The 16,306-nt window shown below is 44.7% G+C and overlaps 3 protein-coding genes across 12 annotated transcripts in view; all 3 read right to left on the bottom strand.

The window, feature by feature from the left end:
- Nucleotides 1-2,860, bottom strand: part of LOC115529128 (mucin-12) — a 31,386-nt gene extending 28,526 nt beyond the window's left edge. For 3 of the 4 annotated variants that reach the window (XM_030337616.1, XM_030337617.1, XM_030337618.1), the window contains exon 1: nt 2,357-2,860. In XM_030337616.1, coding sequence (XP_030193476.1) covers nt 2,357-2,544 — 188 coding nt within the window. In that variant the 5' untranslated portion in view covers nt 2,545-2,860. The remainder of the gene's footprint in view (nt 1-2,356) is intronic. The other variant, XM_030337619.1, reaches the window with a different exon arrangement.
- A 1,423-nt stretch (nt 2,861-4,283) lies between these two features.
- On the bottom strand, nt 4,284-8,806 carry LOC115529070 (type I phosphatidylinositol 4,5-bisphosphate 4-phosphatase-A). Of its 2 annotated transcripts, XM_030337534.1 has the most exons (8): nt 8,556-8,763; nt 7,969-8,023; nt 7,647-7,837; nt 6,994-7,100; nt 6,777-6,888; nt 6,328-6,380; nt 6,160-6,250; nt 4,284-5,561 (listed from the first exon to the last, which is right to left on the bottom strand). In XM_030337534.1, exons 3-8 carry the CDS (start codon nt 7,800-7,802, stop codon nt 5,418-5,420), a joined length of 663 nt encoding a protein of 220 aa, XP_030193394.1. In that variant the 5' UTR covers nt 7,803-7,837; nt 7,969-8,023; nt 8,556-8,763; the 3' UTR covers nt 4,284-5,417. The 2 variants fall into 2 exon arrangements, with proteins under 2 accessions (XP_030193394.1, XP_030193393.1); XM_030337533.1 differs by lacking the exon at nt 7,969-8,023 and having other exon boundaries at nt 8,556-8,806.
- A 402-nt stretch (nt 8,807-9,208) lies between these two features.
- zgc:77880 (zf-DHHC domain-containing protein) lies at nt 9,209-16,186 on the bottom strand. Of its 6 annotated transcripts, none has more exons than XM_030337526.1 (9): nt 15,628-16,186; nt 14,975-15,063; nt 14,760-14,830; nt 14,514-14,641; nt 14,268-14,329; nt 14,007-14,133; nt 13,633-13,705; nt 13,366-13,519; nt 9,209-12,701 (listed from the first exon to the last, which is right to left on the bottom strand). In XM_030337526.1, the coding sequence occupies exons 1-9, from the start codon at nt 15,750-15,752 to the stop codon at nt 12,568-12,570; spliced, it is 963 nt and encodes a 320-aa protein (XP_030193386.1). In that variant the 5' UTR covers nt 15,753-16,186; the 3' UTR covers nt 9,209-12,567. The 6 variants fall into 6 exon arrangements, with proteins under 6 accessions (XP_030193386.1, XP_030193389.1, XP_030193387.1 ...); XM_030337529.1 differs by having other exon boundaries at nt 9,209-12,652; XM_030337527.1 differs by having other exon boundaries at nt 14,514-14,626.
- Nucleotides 16,187-16,306: the final 120 nt, after the last annotated feature.

The following is a 16,306-nucleotide window of genomic DNA, read 5'->3' as shown; positions in this document are numbered from 1 at the left end:
GAGCTGCTTGACAGTGTGTGCAATCACCAGCTCTTAAGCTACCGGAATTACCACCTTCTGACACCCGTGCCAACATCTAAGTGGTGGTAATGTCGGAGGAGATCACAACATTCCTAAGAAAATGGACATTTCACACCAGCGAGCGAGCGAGCATAGAGAGGGCACGGTACAAACACAAGATATCACTTGATTGAAGATTAAGATACTTCTTATTTTTATTTATACTACTATCAAGTACAGAGTGGCAGTACATTGTTTGCGGTGCTATAGTGCGTGCGTGAATGGCAATCTGCATTTTATAAACCTATTCATCATGTGAAGTGTATTGTGCAAAAATGCAAAATACACCTAATCACTTTCTCACTAGGACCCCAAAGGAAACACAACGTTACACTCAGCCCCAGACCAAAGCGGGTCGGCTGAATGTGTGCGTGTGGGCGTGTGCGTGTCAGTGTGTCTGTGTGTCTTAGGTTATTTCGTCACACTGCGGCTTCTCTTACTGCTGACTAGGATTTACATCACTGTAACGCAGAGGGCCACACACACACACACACACACACACACACACACACACACACACACACACACACACACACACACACACACACACACACACACACACACACACACACACACACACACACACACACTAATAATACCCAACACCATATGAAGTGATACGACAACACTGTCTCTCCGAGACATTCAGTCTCGGAGAGATTGCGGCAGAGAGACTATGATATAGAGATAGAGAAGATGTGAAAAAGAGAGCGAGACAGAGACCTTTACTTGGAGGAATCTGTGGACTTCAGCGATGAAGTACAACGTACAATGGGGAGAGGACCGCCAATTGGAGAGCAGATCGCTCTCCTTTCTCCAACCAGAACACTTCCTTATCGAAGACCAATGAAGCACAAAGAAATCAAATGCATGTAATATAAAGCAAGTGCACTCCGTTGTCACATTATGGTCTGATTGGAGAGAGAGAGAGACGCATGGGGAGAGGGAGGGAGAGAGACAGAGAGACAAAGAGAGAGAGACCTCGACTCATAAATCTGTAATGTTGTGTAGCTGCTAGGCAGGCTGATTCATGCTATCAAACATTAATATAGCATCAGCTGCCAACTCCCTAGTGGGGCATTCTGGCCATTATCCACCTAGTGGTCACCTTGGCTGCATCTTGGTTCCAAACACAAGCTAGCAGCTAGGTTAATGTGGTTAAGACAAGACAGGCAGCATAAAACGTCAGTTGACAGTTGTCAACGTCAATATATATGGATCAGTTGGAAATGGATCAATACAAGTTGGAAGCCTTGAAGGTCACCCATCCATCCACACACAGACCGCATCCAGTTGCCGTAGTCAGGGGCCGATTAGCGGGCTTACTTTAATAAATATTTTTTATTTGCGTCAGCACCAGAAAGGTTTACGAGGACTAAAGTTCCCTACAGCCGCAAGGTCAACACTTGCATGTTTAACACAGCACATGATACTGGGAAGGCTTTTCCTTACTCCATTAACTTAATATAATTAAAGTTTTTTAATTATCTAAGAGCTTCACTCTAAATATCCTGTTCGCACTTGCAATTATCCATCTCAAACACTTTCACACACACACACACACACACACACACACACACACACACACACACACACACACACACACACACACACACACACACACACACACACACACACACACACACACAGTTTAAGATGGTCTTCTTTTAGGCATAAGGGCAGACAGAGTGTGAAAATAGCATGTGCCGTTTCAGTAAATGTTTATAGCACCATTTGCTCACATGCCAACCACCGTCCTAAACCATGGAACTGCAACACAGAAGTAGAACACACAGAATATAGACACTGAAAACACAAGGAACAGAAACATAGAAGTAGAACACAGAGAACAGAGACACTGAAAACACAAGGAACAGTAACATAGAAGTAGAACACACGGAACAGAGACACTGAAAACACAAAGAACAGCTACAGAAGTAGAACACAGAACGTAGACACTGAAAACACGAGGAACAGCAACATAGAAGTAGAACACACAGAACAGTGACACTGAAAACACAAGGAACAGCAACAGAAGAAGAACACAGAATATAGGCACTGATAACGAACTGTGTTCTGTGATAACACAAGAAGCAGCAACATAGAAACAGAACTGATAGAAGAGGCTGCTTGTCCCTCTAGACAGAGGTCATGACCCTAGCTTCTCCCCTCCCGGCTCTGATGACCAGCCTAACCAAAACTTGGTACTTTTTTTTGGTTATAGCTTGACTAGAAATGAGAAAGAAGGTAGGCCTATATATAGGCCTATATTAAAAAAAATTCACCACGCTCTCACCGGCGTGCGTGCACCACGCCTGCTTGCTGGAGGTACGGGGGCTTCGCGGAGGTCCGCCTGGTGATCTTGCCGATAGGTAAGATACCTGAATCCCCCTGGACCCCCCCGTCATGGAACCGGGACCACCGGGACCTCCTGGACCCTCTGCCCCCTGCTTGGCTCATGTCGGACCCCTTCCTGTCCATCATGGTCCGAAACAACCCGTGTCTGTGTATATATATTCATATACAGTACATCCAAAAAAAAAATGCCCCAAGCCGGACGCTGCTGCAGGTGAAGATCAGTCAGAGAACATCAGAACCTTCTAGATGTGGGTCAGAACCTCAGCAGGGAGCCTCCAGAACAGCCTTAGGATCCGTCCCTGGAGAAGGACGCCAGTATTTCCCGCGGGTCACGAGCTGAACGGTGATCACAGCTCTCCACTGGCCGGAGAAGAACCGGCGCTCCCAGGTCCCAGCGCTTCCAGAACTGAGTGTCCACGGGGCCGTCTCCCTAGTACTCTATATCCCCCTGTCCCGCTGGGGTTGGAGCCCTCACTGGGGTCACATGTCAGAAGGGAGGGGGGGGTGGCGGGCGGGCGGGCGGCCGAGAGGGTGAGAGAGAAAGGGGAATGTAACAGCTGTGGAAAAACGGAAGAAATTCCGTCTATCTCAGGAACGAGGATTGAATCAATACATCCATTCATCTATCTGTCCGTCAGTCTGTTTGGCTGTCTGTCCGTTGATCTCTTGCTCTGTCAGGCCACATTTTTAATCACACACAATCATAAAGAGGTAAAGCACTAAGCGAGGGAGAGAGGGTGGCAGAGAGGTAGCTCACTAGAGAGACTTGTAGAGAGGTGTTTTACAGTTAACTCTCTCTGGTTTACTAGCCTAAAGTTTCAATGCTATTCTAAACTTAGGAAAGCCTTATAAAAACCGTAGCTGCTCAGTGAAATCTTCAGCAGTTGTATACCCAAACACACACAAAATATTGTGAGAGTCAAATAAGCTAGTCAAAGCTCTGTTTAGTGTCAAAATAGGAAGTACATAGTCAACCGAAGCCGAGCATAAAGAATACCGATCTAGGCCTACGTTAGAATGCAGTACAACAGGTTTAATAGCGAACCAACACAAACCACCGCTAGAGGGCACCAGAGTCCTCGCGTCCTTGTGTTCAATAAAAAATAAAACACATAGGCCAGTCCTAATCAACTAGCGGCCCGTGGGCCAAATGCGGCCCCTCTCAATTTTTTTTCTGGCCCGCAAGAGGTTGCATGCAAAAAATAAATAAAATAAAGGAGAAACATAGTTGAATGCAAACCAGGTTTCTGTGTGTAGCCGGTGATACTAGCCAGTATCAGTATCCCACAATCAGGAACTGGCATCACTTATTCCAACAATGTTTGGCTCAACCGATACATGTGAGTCTAGCTTTTCTCATATGAATGCCATCAGAACAAGGGCACGTTGCTCCATGACCTATGAGAAGCTGCATGAGTGTCTCAGGATGAGCCAAACTAGGCAAACAAGGCAGTGCAATCTTTCTCACTGACTCACTGGCTCAAAATGGCTCATATGTACGGTAGTTCTGTTTTGTGATGATTCAAACAACATTGTTTAATTCTAAATACGTGTCCAAAATATGTGAGAACAAAATCTTTTATAATGATACGATTAAAAGTGAAGAAGGAAGGAATGCGTCTGACAAGTTTATTCCATGTAGTAGTAATATATATATTAAGTTAACACTACTTTAAGTATGATTTATTTGTAGCGATTCATTCACGTAGTTGTACTCTTTGTGGCCCATGAACCCCCAGTGATTTTCCTTTTCGGCCCACTTGATAAGGAGGTTGAATAGCCCTGACATAGGCCTACAAAGGTACAGTTCGTACGTACGTTTTGGGTTTAGTTAACACAGCGTCTTCAGTTATACAACGACAACATTTCCGCCAAGAACAAGATTTATTTTCAAAACAAAGTGCTCATTGACACTGACAAATGAAAAATGTAAAAACATCTAAATAAATGCCCAAGTTATATTTTGATTCCCAAGGTAATAAAGAATACGTTAAAATCCTGTATTATGGGTTGGATAGTGAGGTCCCTTCATGAGTAACTTTTTCTCAATTGATTAAATTGAAGTACTAGCAAGTCAGTCTCTCAGATAATCTAGCAAGAATCGTGAATTCTTCAAGCCTGACAGGAAGTGGTTGGACTTCTGATCAGTGTGCCCGGCATATGAAAGGAGAAATGTCATATTTTACATATACTGACAATGGCAGTGAATATAAGTCCCTTATGTCTCCCATTGGTCCATACAATTTATCTCCAGGATCTGTATATTCCATTATAAATTAGTAAATGATATTATTGATCATGTGGCGTATCAGGAGGTCATGATCCTTAGAATAAAGCTGAGCCAACAGCTGATTCCACAGTTAGCCAGTCAGGGCATGGCGTCCTAACTCAGGGTTAAAAACAGACGGTCAAAGTGCTAATGCGAGGGGATCTGTTAGTGCCGCGATGCCTCAAAGTAAAGACTAGACACGCTTGGATGCTTTGGGTCCGTCTTCGGGTTATATAACTAGAGCAGCAGACCCATGATCCAAACTAAGTAATGCATATGCTCCTTCTGATTGGCTCAATACTGGCACAATCTATAAAGGGACTCAATCTGGCAAGAGCTAAGCCTAACTGGTTTGAGCAGACTTAAATCCATTTGGACAGGCTCAAACTGGCACAAGCTGCAATATATGAACCGAATGAGAACATTGAAGGCCCTGTGATTGGTTTAAAAGTGTCTGGTCGGCTCCCGTGCCCCGGCGCATAGAGTGCTGTGGTTGGCTAGTGTTTTTCAGGATATTTGGAAGAAAGATCCATCAGTTGGATCCCTCCAACTGATGGATCTATCAGCCTTACCATCCATCAATCAATTCATCCATCTATGAATCGATGTGTCTACTTCTCTCAAATCAATCCATCTCTGAGATATTGAGATTACTCATCTCAAAAGTTGTTCCACTTATCAATCTCACTTTCTTCAACCTCTTCTGCTCTCTCCCTCTCCCTCTCTCTCTCTATACTTCGTTGGACAGTGGTTGGCTGATCCGGAGACATCTCCAGTAAAGGGTTCGCCCCAGGGAGTACAGAGCCAGCACCAACATCAGGACCCAGGCCGCATAGATCCCTCTAGAATGCTGGGCTGGAGTCCACGTCCCCGCCTGCACACACACACACACACACACACACACACACACACACACACACACACACACACACACACACACACACACACACACACACACACACACACACACACACACACACACACACACACACACGGGAAAAGATATTAAGAAAATACATATAATATAGGATCAATAGGTCTAATCAAAAATAATCCACCGGACCACGACGTGAAGTTTAAAAGGTTTACTGGTCAAACACAAAATACAAAGATACTTTTCCACAATGAGGTTATGATTAGAGGTATGAGATAGGAAGAGAGCGAGAGAGGTCAAAAGACTGTGTGGCTCCACGCTTGTTATCCTGACAGACAGTCACCGGTAATTAACATAATTAAGTTCCTCTCACACTTCAAAATAAAGTAACTAAATGTGCACATACACCAAAAATATGCAAGGGAATTTCAAAATAAAATTCTATATATTCAAAATTAACACAATTAACTATTTTATTATTTCACTTATGAAAATCCAAACGTCATCGTAAAATATGAACTTAAATAAAGCAAATAGGCATTTAGGCTCCTACATATAATGTAATAATAATATATCTATATAAATATAATACACACACCATGAGTCCAGCAGTCGTGGCGGCCAGCACCAAACAGAGCAGGAAGCACAGCAAGCTCCTCCTTCTGGGGTACCGAGGGCCAATAGAAGAGCTGCAAAGCGGACGCAGGGAGTGGGTCAGGCAAAGTGGAGCAGGAAACAATCACAATACCAAGGTGGACGGACTTACACTTTGTGGCAATGTGGACACCTGGCAAGGGTTCTGTCAGAAAACTCTGTCCACTGGGAGAGAGAGATACACAGAGACAGAGAGAGCGAGCATGAACTTGAAGGTATTAAAGGTGACCTATTATTCCACCAGGTGTGAGTGTGATTAGCCGTTACAAGCCGTTTTGAAAATCGGCCTCTTCTGACATCACAGATGGGCTCGTCCACCCGTCCTAGATGTATGACGGATAGATGAGCAACGTTTGCTACAGTCCACTGGGTAGGCTGGTAGACTGATCTATCCAGCACACATCTAGGTGGACACGCCCACTTGTGAAGTCAGAAGAGACAGATTTTCAAAGTGGCTTATCACACTCACACCTGGTGGTTTAATATATCCCATTTAACAAGTGTGGAATAGTGTGTGCACCAGGTGTGTGTGTGTGTGTGTGTGTGTGTGTGTGTACGTACCAGGAAGGCGTTAGCACAATGTCCACAGAGGACCCTGATTCCGACCGGCTGGTTCCGTGGTTCTGGGCTGTCTGGGGCCAGGTGCACCGGCCCCAGGTTGATGACACGTTTACTAGGAAACAGTAGCAGGTCAGCCTCCAACACAGTCCCTGAGCGCATGCTTTGTTCCATCATGGTGTGCTTGTGTGCGTGTCTGTGTGGGCAGAGTGTGTTTTACCAGTAGGGTCGTGGGCAGGCGATCCTCTGGGAATTGACCTTGCAGATGAGCAGACAGTTACAGGGACAGCGCACGTACTTCTTCCCGACTGGAGCGTTTTTTATGGGCTGCACACAGGAGAACACACACACACACACACACACACACACACACACACACACACACACACACACACACACACACACACACACACACACACAGTACAACTGTAATTACAGTAATCAATCCACAAGGTGGCAGTATAGTTTTATCCCCAGATAAAGAATGATTTGTAAAGTTCATCTGAACATTGTCTTGTGACTGAAGATCGATGGATGCATCACAACCAACTAATAGTGCACAGCTCTAATGAGCATTCATTTTATTCTTGTGTCAAGTCCAAAACCAAACGCTTGACCACACCCGGGATCGACCCCTTAGGGGGTATCTGACAGAAAAGCAGTTTCAGAACATCTTTGCTGTACTCACTGCCCTATTGACAATGGATAGGTTTTAGCTCAACATCTCTTCACCACAAGTAGGCTCCAATTAGATTAATCAAACCCTCCCTTCTCCTCCTCCTCCTATGAAGAACTGAATCTACAGTTGGTGTCCGTCTTTCATTCCGTTGTTGAAGGGAGGATGAAGTGATGCATGGCGTTCCCCAGACTCACCGTGGCTTCGTTGCAGACGCTACACTTGACCACGTGCTGGTGCCCCTTCCCCTCCACCGAGATGGAGCTCTGGCACACCCGGCAGCTCACCCCCACGGAGGCCCCTTCGTCGGGGCTGACTCCCGGGAGGGAGTAGGGCGGAGGCGGCTCCATCATGTCAGCCCTGGAGCTGGGGAAGGGAGACTCAAAGTCTGAGGGGGGAGGAGAGAATAGGAGAGAGTGAGGTAAGGGAAGGAGGGGGAGAGAGAGTACAAATGTATTTTAAAGCAACTGCGTAGGGAACAAAAACTGTTATCAATATTGATTTATTGTTAATACTAACCCTTATTGTTAAGTGAATACGTAGTAGTGTCCTGTGGTATTGGCTGAGGAATCTGCTGTAAATGATGGGCGATAAACCAGCTGACTCGTGTGTGAATAAACGTTGATAACTGTAGTAACAGATTTATCCCCATTGACCCACACGAGCCATTGAAGTGTGTTATAAAATCTATGTTAACCCCTGGACGCACTCAAAGAAAAAGCATCTGACTAACTGAAAGTAGCAGTAGGAAGTGAAAGAAGAAAACACCTACACTCATGACCTCAACATCTGTTGAAACCATCCCCTTTTAGAATCCCTTTACTTTGCACTTAACGACAATATAGAAATGATATATAGTTATGAACCTCCTACATAAGACAGTTATATATGAGGCTACAGAGATACTGCATCATCATGCGTAAATTAACTTCGGCGAAATACCTGTATTACATACTCGTTCAGTACTCAGAACTACTTCGAGTACTTCTCAGTGTACAAAACACATCATCCCAGTATTGAAGAGACGGATCGCACTTCACGCCTGCCTCTCGTTCCCATCTTCTTATTGCAGTTATTCTATGTTCTAGTGGAGACCAGACACTTACTGTGTGGTTTGGCTCGACGAGAGCTATAGGAAGAGCTCGGACTATCTTGTGGATCAGACAGCAGCGGCGACCTCTCCCCGTCCGCCATGGTATCCGACAGCTCAGACTAGGCACTGTCCGGCCAAGTGCTTCCCAAACCCGGTTTGAAGACAAAATCGGTGGAGGAGGATATATGACAACATGGGCTAATGGTCTTCTCTCTGGCGTTCACGTGACTCTCTCAGAACGAAGACGGAAGTGAAAGCAGCAAACAAAAACAAAAATCACATGACCGTGTTTGAGTCACATGCACGTGTTGCGTCACTGTGCTATCGACTGACTGTGGGCTCAGCCAATCAACCGCATCAGCGGTGGGGGCGGGCGAAGCGGGACAAGTTTGGGGCGCTGTTCTCTGGACTAAAATAAAATAAAATATATAATGAGTATGCTGAACCGACATTTTTAGAGACCAAGCACTAATGTGCCATAAAATAAGCAATACATTCCCCTGACATGTTGCGAGAAGTGATAAATACCACTTCTTTATGCATATTGGTCATCAATACAGTATTTCCCTTAAAGTCTCCAACATACTCACGTCAAATGACATGACATGTACACATATTAAAGTTAAAACATGCTATTTCAACACACATAAAAGGCACTGAACAAAATTGTTTGCAAGACATTTTACTTCCAGTTGCAAGAAGCAGAGAGCAGCATTTCGGTAATAATCATAATAACAATAGTAACAACAATAACAACAATAATAATAATAATAATAGTACACAGGTTCAAAAACACAACCCAAACGTCAGATGGCTCAAAAACATAATTTTGAGGCCTGATATTGTAGAACATATGAAATTGTTTTGTTGATAGAGCAACCACATACTCTTAAAGCACAATACCAGATGATTATGAAGCTAGTGATCTTACAGCCCTCCAGAATAGCAACATCCTGCTTTTAAAGTAAAAGTTCTCCTGTGTCTTTGGGGTGTCGACCCCAATGCTACAGCCACTTATTATTGAATTAATCATAAACACACAGAATCACAAAAGCTCCATCAATTGTTGTAGCACAGGGAACCTATGAGGTCTTTTACTTTCTAAACTCGGAAATGTTCCACATCTGCAAAACGGTAAACCCCCCCCCCCCCCCCCTTCACTGTCGGGCCACCAAGGGGGAGACGGTGCATATAGTCACTCACTAGTTTCACACAACCATACAACGACAGCAATCTGAACAGCCAATCAAACAGACAGAGCTGGGTGTATCCCCTCCCCCCACAGTTATCTCTGTTAAGTATTCATCCTCGGTACTAGCAACCAGCCATGTCAGTCATTCACCACTATTGATTGCGTCAATTTGAGCAGAAACGGAGACCCAACGACAGAGAGACACCGATGACGTTTTGCTCCCACGTCAGATCCATCAAGTGAGCGCGCGCTGAAGCCCCCAATACAGTCCACGGTCTACTGTTGAGCAAGATACACACGCACATTCCTTCCCGCTGTCATGTTAATCGACAATGGGGTGTGCCGGTATTACCGGCACGACGGACCAACATAGCAAAACATGCAAACGCAGTGCTGGCCCATCCCGGTTGGCAAAACTAGCGCACCCGTTATTTTTTTTAACATTTAAAAGTACTACTACTGCATTGGTCTAGGAAATCAGACAAGAAAACCCCTGACCCCTTGAACAATTATGTTTTTTTCTACGTTTTTTCTGTTTATCTTTGTAAAACCCTGAGGTTGAGGATTTCTAAAATAGACAAATCTGATCAGGAATTCTATTTAAATAGAATGTTGTCTGGGCCGGTCTTAGGAACCAAAATGTTTAGGCAAATTAGGACTACCGCACCTGGAAAAAAAGGCATTTCAACAAACATCCACAAAAACATATTTCATACACAACAGTTTTTTATGTCCATAAACAGACAAAGTCAAACTCAGTAACTTTTCCTTCAACAATATTGCACACGTTTCAATATAAAATACATGAATAACTATTTACAGTAAGAACAAGTCAAACCCAGAGCAATCACATCAAGAAAACTGTTTACAATCCTGTTAGGATGAGAGAAATCAGTTACTTTAGTGCCCTTTCTTCCAATCCCATCCCAATACTGTTCGAGTATTCTGTTCAAACCCCATTTTCTTTGTGCAGAGGCTGCATGGTTGGAATGTACCATTTGTGTCTTTGTTCCCTGAAACAAAGTGGTACCTCCATGTTGTCCCAGTGATCGTAAGCTTGAGCTTATTCTGCTGCGGTTGTTTCAGTACAGTTTGAAATATGGCCTATGTATAGTGCGTGGGTTGAGGTGAATTTCAACTTAAATCCAGAGTGTACACTCCACCGTACTGTTTACCATTTAGTAGACACTTTTACCCCAAGGGACTTACATTGCATTGATAAACATGTAATTGAGGAGCTTGTAGAAGTCATCTTCAGTCTACGGAAGTAGGCTGAGGACATGAGGGATAGAAACCGAGCACCTTTTGACGGGGAAAGTTCTACCCAAACTGTAGTAAACAACTACCGACTCCCTCCCATAACATAGTAAACAACAGCCAGCTCTCTCTGATAACCTAGTAAACAGTCAACTCCCTCCCATAACATAGTAAACAACAGCCAACCCTCTCTGATAACCTAGTAAACATTCAACTCCCTCCCATACCATAGTAAACAACAGACAACCCTCTCTGTTAACCTAGTAAACAGTAAACTCCCTCCCATACCATAGGAAACAACAACCAACTCTCTCTGTTACCATAGTAAACAGTTAAATCCCTCCCATACCATAGATAACCACAAAGTTGATAATCTCTCATCCATAGTAAGCAATAGTCAACTCCCTCCCATGCATATTAAAGAACATGGTCAACTCCCTTCATACCATAGAAACTAATCATTATAACAGAACAGACAGAACCATGGGACAAGAACCAATATCCTCTGCAAAATAGGAATTAGAAATATCTATAGTTGAATTTAATCTGGGATTTTGGTTATAGTTTGGTGATATATTGTGGAACACTGTATGATGCATCTGCAGAAAGCAGGAATTATCTCATTAACACTGGCATACTGGAGGGAGATTAACTATTACTACCTGCCTGATCCGATGATGTTGTCACAAATATCTAAACTAGCGATGTAACAAATAATGTAACAAATTATTTAACGAACGACGTGACGAGTGACATGATGATTATTTGGTTAGTCAGGTAAACAGTTTGAATTGTCACAAGTGGACATTTATGACATTAAATATGTTATGCTTGAATTCAGTTGTTCAGTTCTACTCCCTTCTTTTTCTGCTGGTAAAAATGCATAAGATCCGGTCTGATTATGTAAATACCAACAACCATCATTCATTTGCCAAACTTTGTTCTTTGACTGAAAGTTCCCCTCATCTTGATATGCATTTAAAATAAAGTAATATTTACAAATTATAATACATAAATAAATATTGTTTATCTCTTTGGATAAAGATAGCTTCATTGATTAGGGGTGCATTAAAATGAATAAATAACATAGAGGTAACTTAAGTAAATAAATAATTACGTAAAAAAATATTAAAGAACCATCCATGAATGTGAACCAATAAATAATACATTGGGTATGATTTCAGTGAGATACCATCTAACTCATTAAGACTTTTGGTAAAGGACCATAGCGGCCCTCAACCTGTGGGCGGGGGGCGATCGGGGGCCGACCGAGGGCCACATTGTTGGGACCCCCTCCCCAAACAGTAATTGATTGGTCTGCCCTCCCAAGTATAATTGTGGTAAAAATCCTGGGATTCAAAAATGTATTACACTTCATTAAACTCACTCACACACACACACACACACACAATCTCGCCGTCACTCTCTCTCTCCTTTTTCGGACGCTCCTTTAAGGTTAAAGGTCAAGCTGGTCTGGGAGAATAAATCTCCTCTCGTACTCCCCTCACTCAGACTACCTGGGCCGCCTCTCTCCATCACCCATACAGTCCCTCTCCCCGAGGTCAGAGGTCAGACGTCATAGTCGGGCAGGGCGGAGTAGCTTATCCCTCCGGCCGAAGGGGGGGTGGAGTGGAGGGGGAGGAGCCAGAGGAGCATGGAGCCTGGAAAGAGAGAGCGAGAGACAAACAGACAGACAGAGACATGAAGGAGCTGGTAGGGGTTGGACAGTAGGGACAGATCATTAACAAGCAGGTAGGAGTTAGACAGTACCATTACAGATCATTAAGGAGCATGAAGGGGTTAGACAGTACAGAGACAGTTCATGAAAGGAGCAGGTTGACAGTAGAGACAGGTCAGTAGGTAGGGGTTAGACAGTACAGAGACAAGTTTGTAGGTAGGGGTTAGGCAGTAGAGACAGGTTAGTAGGTAAGGGTTAGACAGTACAGAGACAGGTAAGTAGGTAGGGGTTAGACAGTACAGAGACAGGTTAGTAGGTAGGGGTAACAGTACAGAGACAGGTTATTAAGGAGCAGGTAGGGGCTAGACAGTAGAGACAGGTTATTAAGGAGCAGGTAGGGGCTAGACAGTAGAGACTGGTTAGTAGGTAGGGGTTAGACAGTAGAGAGACAGGTTATTAAGGAGCAGGTAGGGGTTAGACAGTAGAGACAGGTTAGTAGGTAGGGGTTAGACAGTCGAGACAGGTTAGTAGGTAGGGGTTAGACAGTAGAGACGGGTAAGTAGGTAGGGGTTAGACACTACAGAGACAGGTTATTAAGGAGCAGGAAGCTGTGAGGGGGCATCTTGCTCTATGAAAAGGTTTGGTTGCAGATGTAGAAGATATAGGACTGATATCAACACACACACAAACACACACCTCTTCCGAAGACCTCTCGGAGCAGGGGGATCCTGGGCTTGCGTGTGTGCGCGTGAGTGTGTGGCTGGTGCTGTGAGGATGAGGATGGTCTGTCCTTCATCAGTCTGTTTTTCATCTGCTCCAGAGGGGTCTCGTCTGTTATGATGGACACCAGCTGGTGGAGCGACAGAGAGACGAAAAGAGAGCGTGAGGGGTCTCTCTACGTTACCACCGTAGCCCACGTGCACCTTTATAACCATCATGTAACGATCGGTCTAGTGTGTGTACCTGATCGTAGAAGATGACCATAACAAACACGCCAAAGAGCACCGACTCAACAAGCAGAATAATGTAGTGAGCCCTGAGAGAGAGAGAGAGAGAGAGAGAGAGAGAGAGAGAGAGAGAGAGAGAGAGAGAGAGAGAGAGAGAGAGAGAGAGAGAGAGAGAGAGAGAGAGAGAGAGAGAGAGAGAGAAATTAATTGTTGTGACGTAGGCTGTAGGCATCAGACAGAGAACCCTTCATTCAACGCAGTGCTCCTAAATAAACAAAACTTTCTGTTCCCTATATCCATCCATCCATCCCTCTATTAACCCCTCCATCAATGCCTCCCTCACCATCCCTCTCTCCCCCCTTCTCTCTCTCTCCCTCTCTCCCTCCTCACACTATGAGGTGTTTGCTGGGGGCTTCCTCCTCCTCTCCGTCTCCTTCTGCAGCTCCTTCTCTCTCGCTGCGGATCCTCCACACCCAGGCAGACACCACCAGCACCATAGAGTACAGACTGGCCAGGCCTGAGAGAGACAGAGAGAAGGAGAGGGACATCAATTACTACCGTTTAGCTGTCAGACAGGCAGGGAATATAAAAGTAGTAATAGAGAGGGTAATAATAGTAGCAGCAGCAATAGCAGTTGTTATTCAAACTCACCGGTGTAGAAAAGAAACTGGATAAAGTACTTCTGGTTCAGCTCCCCCACACAATTATTAATCCTATGAACAAATAGCCAATTTATTACCATCATTAAAGTTAGTCCACACACACACACTCACACACACACACACACACACACACACAGGAGATGGAGGTGAGGAGATGGAGAGGAGAGGAGAGACGGTGGTGGAGAGATGGAGAGGAGAGATGAGCGGTGAAGGGGAGCTGCGGGTGAGCTCCTACCAGGGACAGTGGTGGTCCATGCGTCTGATGCAGCGCTGGCAGACCCTGCAGTGGTGCGCCCGAGGGGGTCTGTAGGTCTCACACCTGCTGCACACTGTCCACCCTTCACACCCCTTGGGACACACTACCTGTTAGCATCATCACTCCCTGTTAGCATTGACACTTTATTTATGCCAAATCTACAAAATGTCTGATGATATGAGTTGTACAGTGATAAAGTCTCAAGTTAGCCAGACAGTGACTCACCCTTTCATTCATCCTGGATTGAGAGCGAAGATCGGAAAAATCAATAGCAGTTTCTGGTAGGGGTACCATGCCTATACACACACACACACACACACACACACACACACACACACACACACACACACACACACACAGCATAAAACATCTGATATAAATAGTTTTAGAAAAATAAAGGAATATCCATTTGGTCACTAACGCACACGTTGTGTACTAACCCGGGTCAGAGAACACCGCCTTGGCGTGACAGGCGAGTAGTAGCAGTAGGATGAGATTAAACACCACTCCGTGTAGACTACACCACACACTGACCACCACAGGACAAAAGAGAGACACTTTAACAGCACAACTCTTGACCGACATGACGTGATGACTCACGCGATGCTTTGACTGACAGTCTCCCATGGCAACCAGATCATGCTGTCGACTCATTACTGTTAGTACTGTTAGCGGAATTGTTATGCGATATCTCAAAAACAGCTGCATGACACATGCCTATAAATAACAATAACATTGTAATAATCATGGTGCAACTGAAGGTTTAACGACCGTGCAATTCCGGTCGGCTGGGGCTGTAGCCGAAAACCGATAGCAGGTTGTAAACAATAAGGCGGTGGAACCAATAGAGCCAGGCTTCCGTGTCTCGGGTTGCCCCCATTGACCAGAACCACCCCATCACCCCCATCCACACGAGTCACGACTCAAGACAAAAACCCTGACTCCTCACAACACATGATCATCTGAATAATTTGATCAAATACGAATATTATGACTAGCAACTGCGGAGACAAGGCGTGGAGGGGTGAATGAATGGACGCCTGGTATTGGCTACACGGGAGACTTCAAACCTCTTTTAACCCTTAACACTGACCTGTCAGAGTAGGCCGGGATCAGCACGTACTGGATCACCACGTAGTCGGCGTAAAACACGCTGAAGTAGGTGAGAAGGAGGCAGATGAAGCCGCAGGGATCCCGCCTGAAGCGCAACGACGCCATCTTCTCGCCTCCCCCCCTTTCCCCCGTTTCCGGGTATCGTCAGGAAGGGCGGGAGAGAGTGGTAGAGCAGCTACTACTGGTCAGATGGCCCTGATGACGCTAGAGGAGAAGCGGTTCCTGAAAAAGGGTCGAGGCGATGCCAGAGAGAAGAGCAGTGATGTGCCAGATGACGTCAGGTGACGTCAGAGTTCAGCAGCGCTGCAATGTCCTGTCATTTTGTATTCTTCCTTCCTTCAATCATTCCTACCTCGTACAATTTAGACAGGTCCTGACTAAAATACTTTGTTGTTAAAGCATTCTGAAATTATGCAGAACATTCTCTAATCGATATCCTCTTGAAAGGTAGACTGCAGCTCCAAACGATTTAGATTAGGCTGACATTGTTAACTAAACGTTAAGTTTGTATATTATTTGGTTATTATGATTATCAGGAAAATAAGACATGGTTGCTGATCTTGTTCATGTCTAATGACATAACAATTTTACTTCTCCTTGTCACTTAACAAAATATCTTTACATCTGGATAATATTCTGATCTGCATAAGACATTTTTG

This window comes from Gadus morhua, chromosome 17 (genome assembly GCF_902167405.1).
Source record: "Gadus morhua chromosome 17, gadMor3.0, whole genome shotgun sequence".
NCBI classification, from domain to species: Eukaryota; Metazoa; Chordata; class Actinopteri; order Gadiformes; family Gadidae; genus Gadus; species Gadus morhua.
The sequence above is the reverse complement of the archived record's forward strand: the minus strand, read 5'-3'. Positions and strand labels throughout refer to the sequence as shown.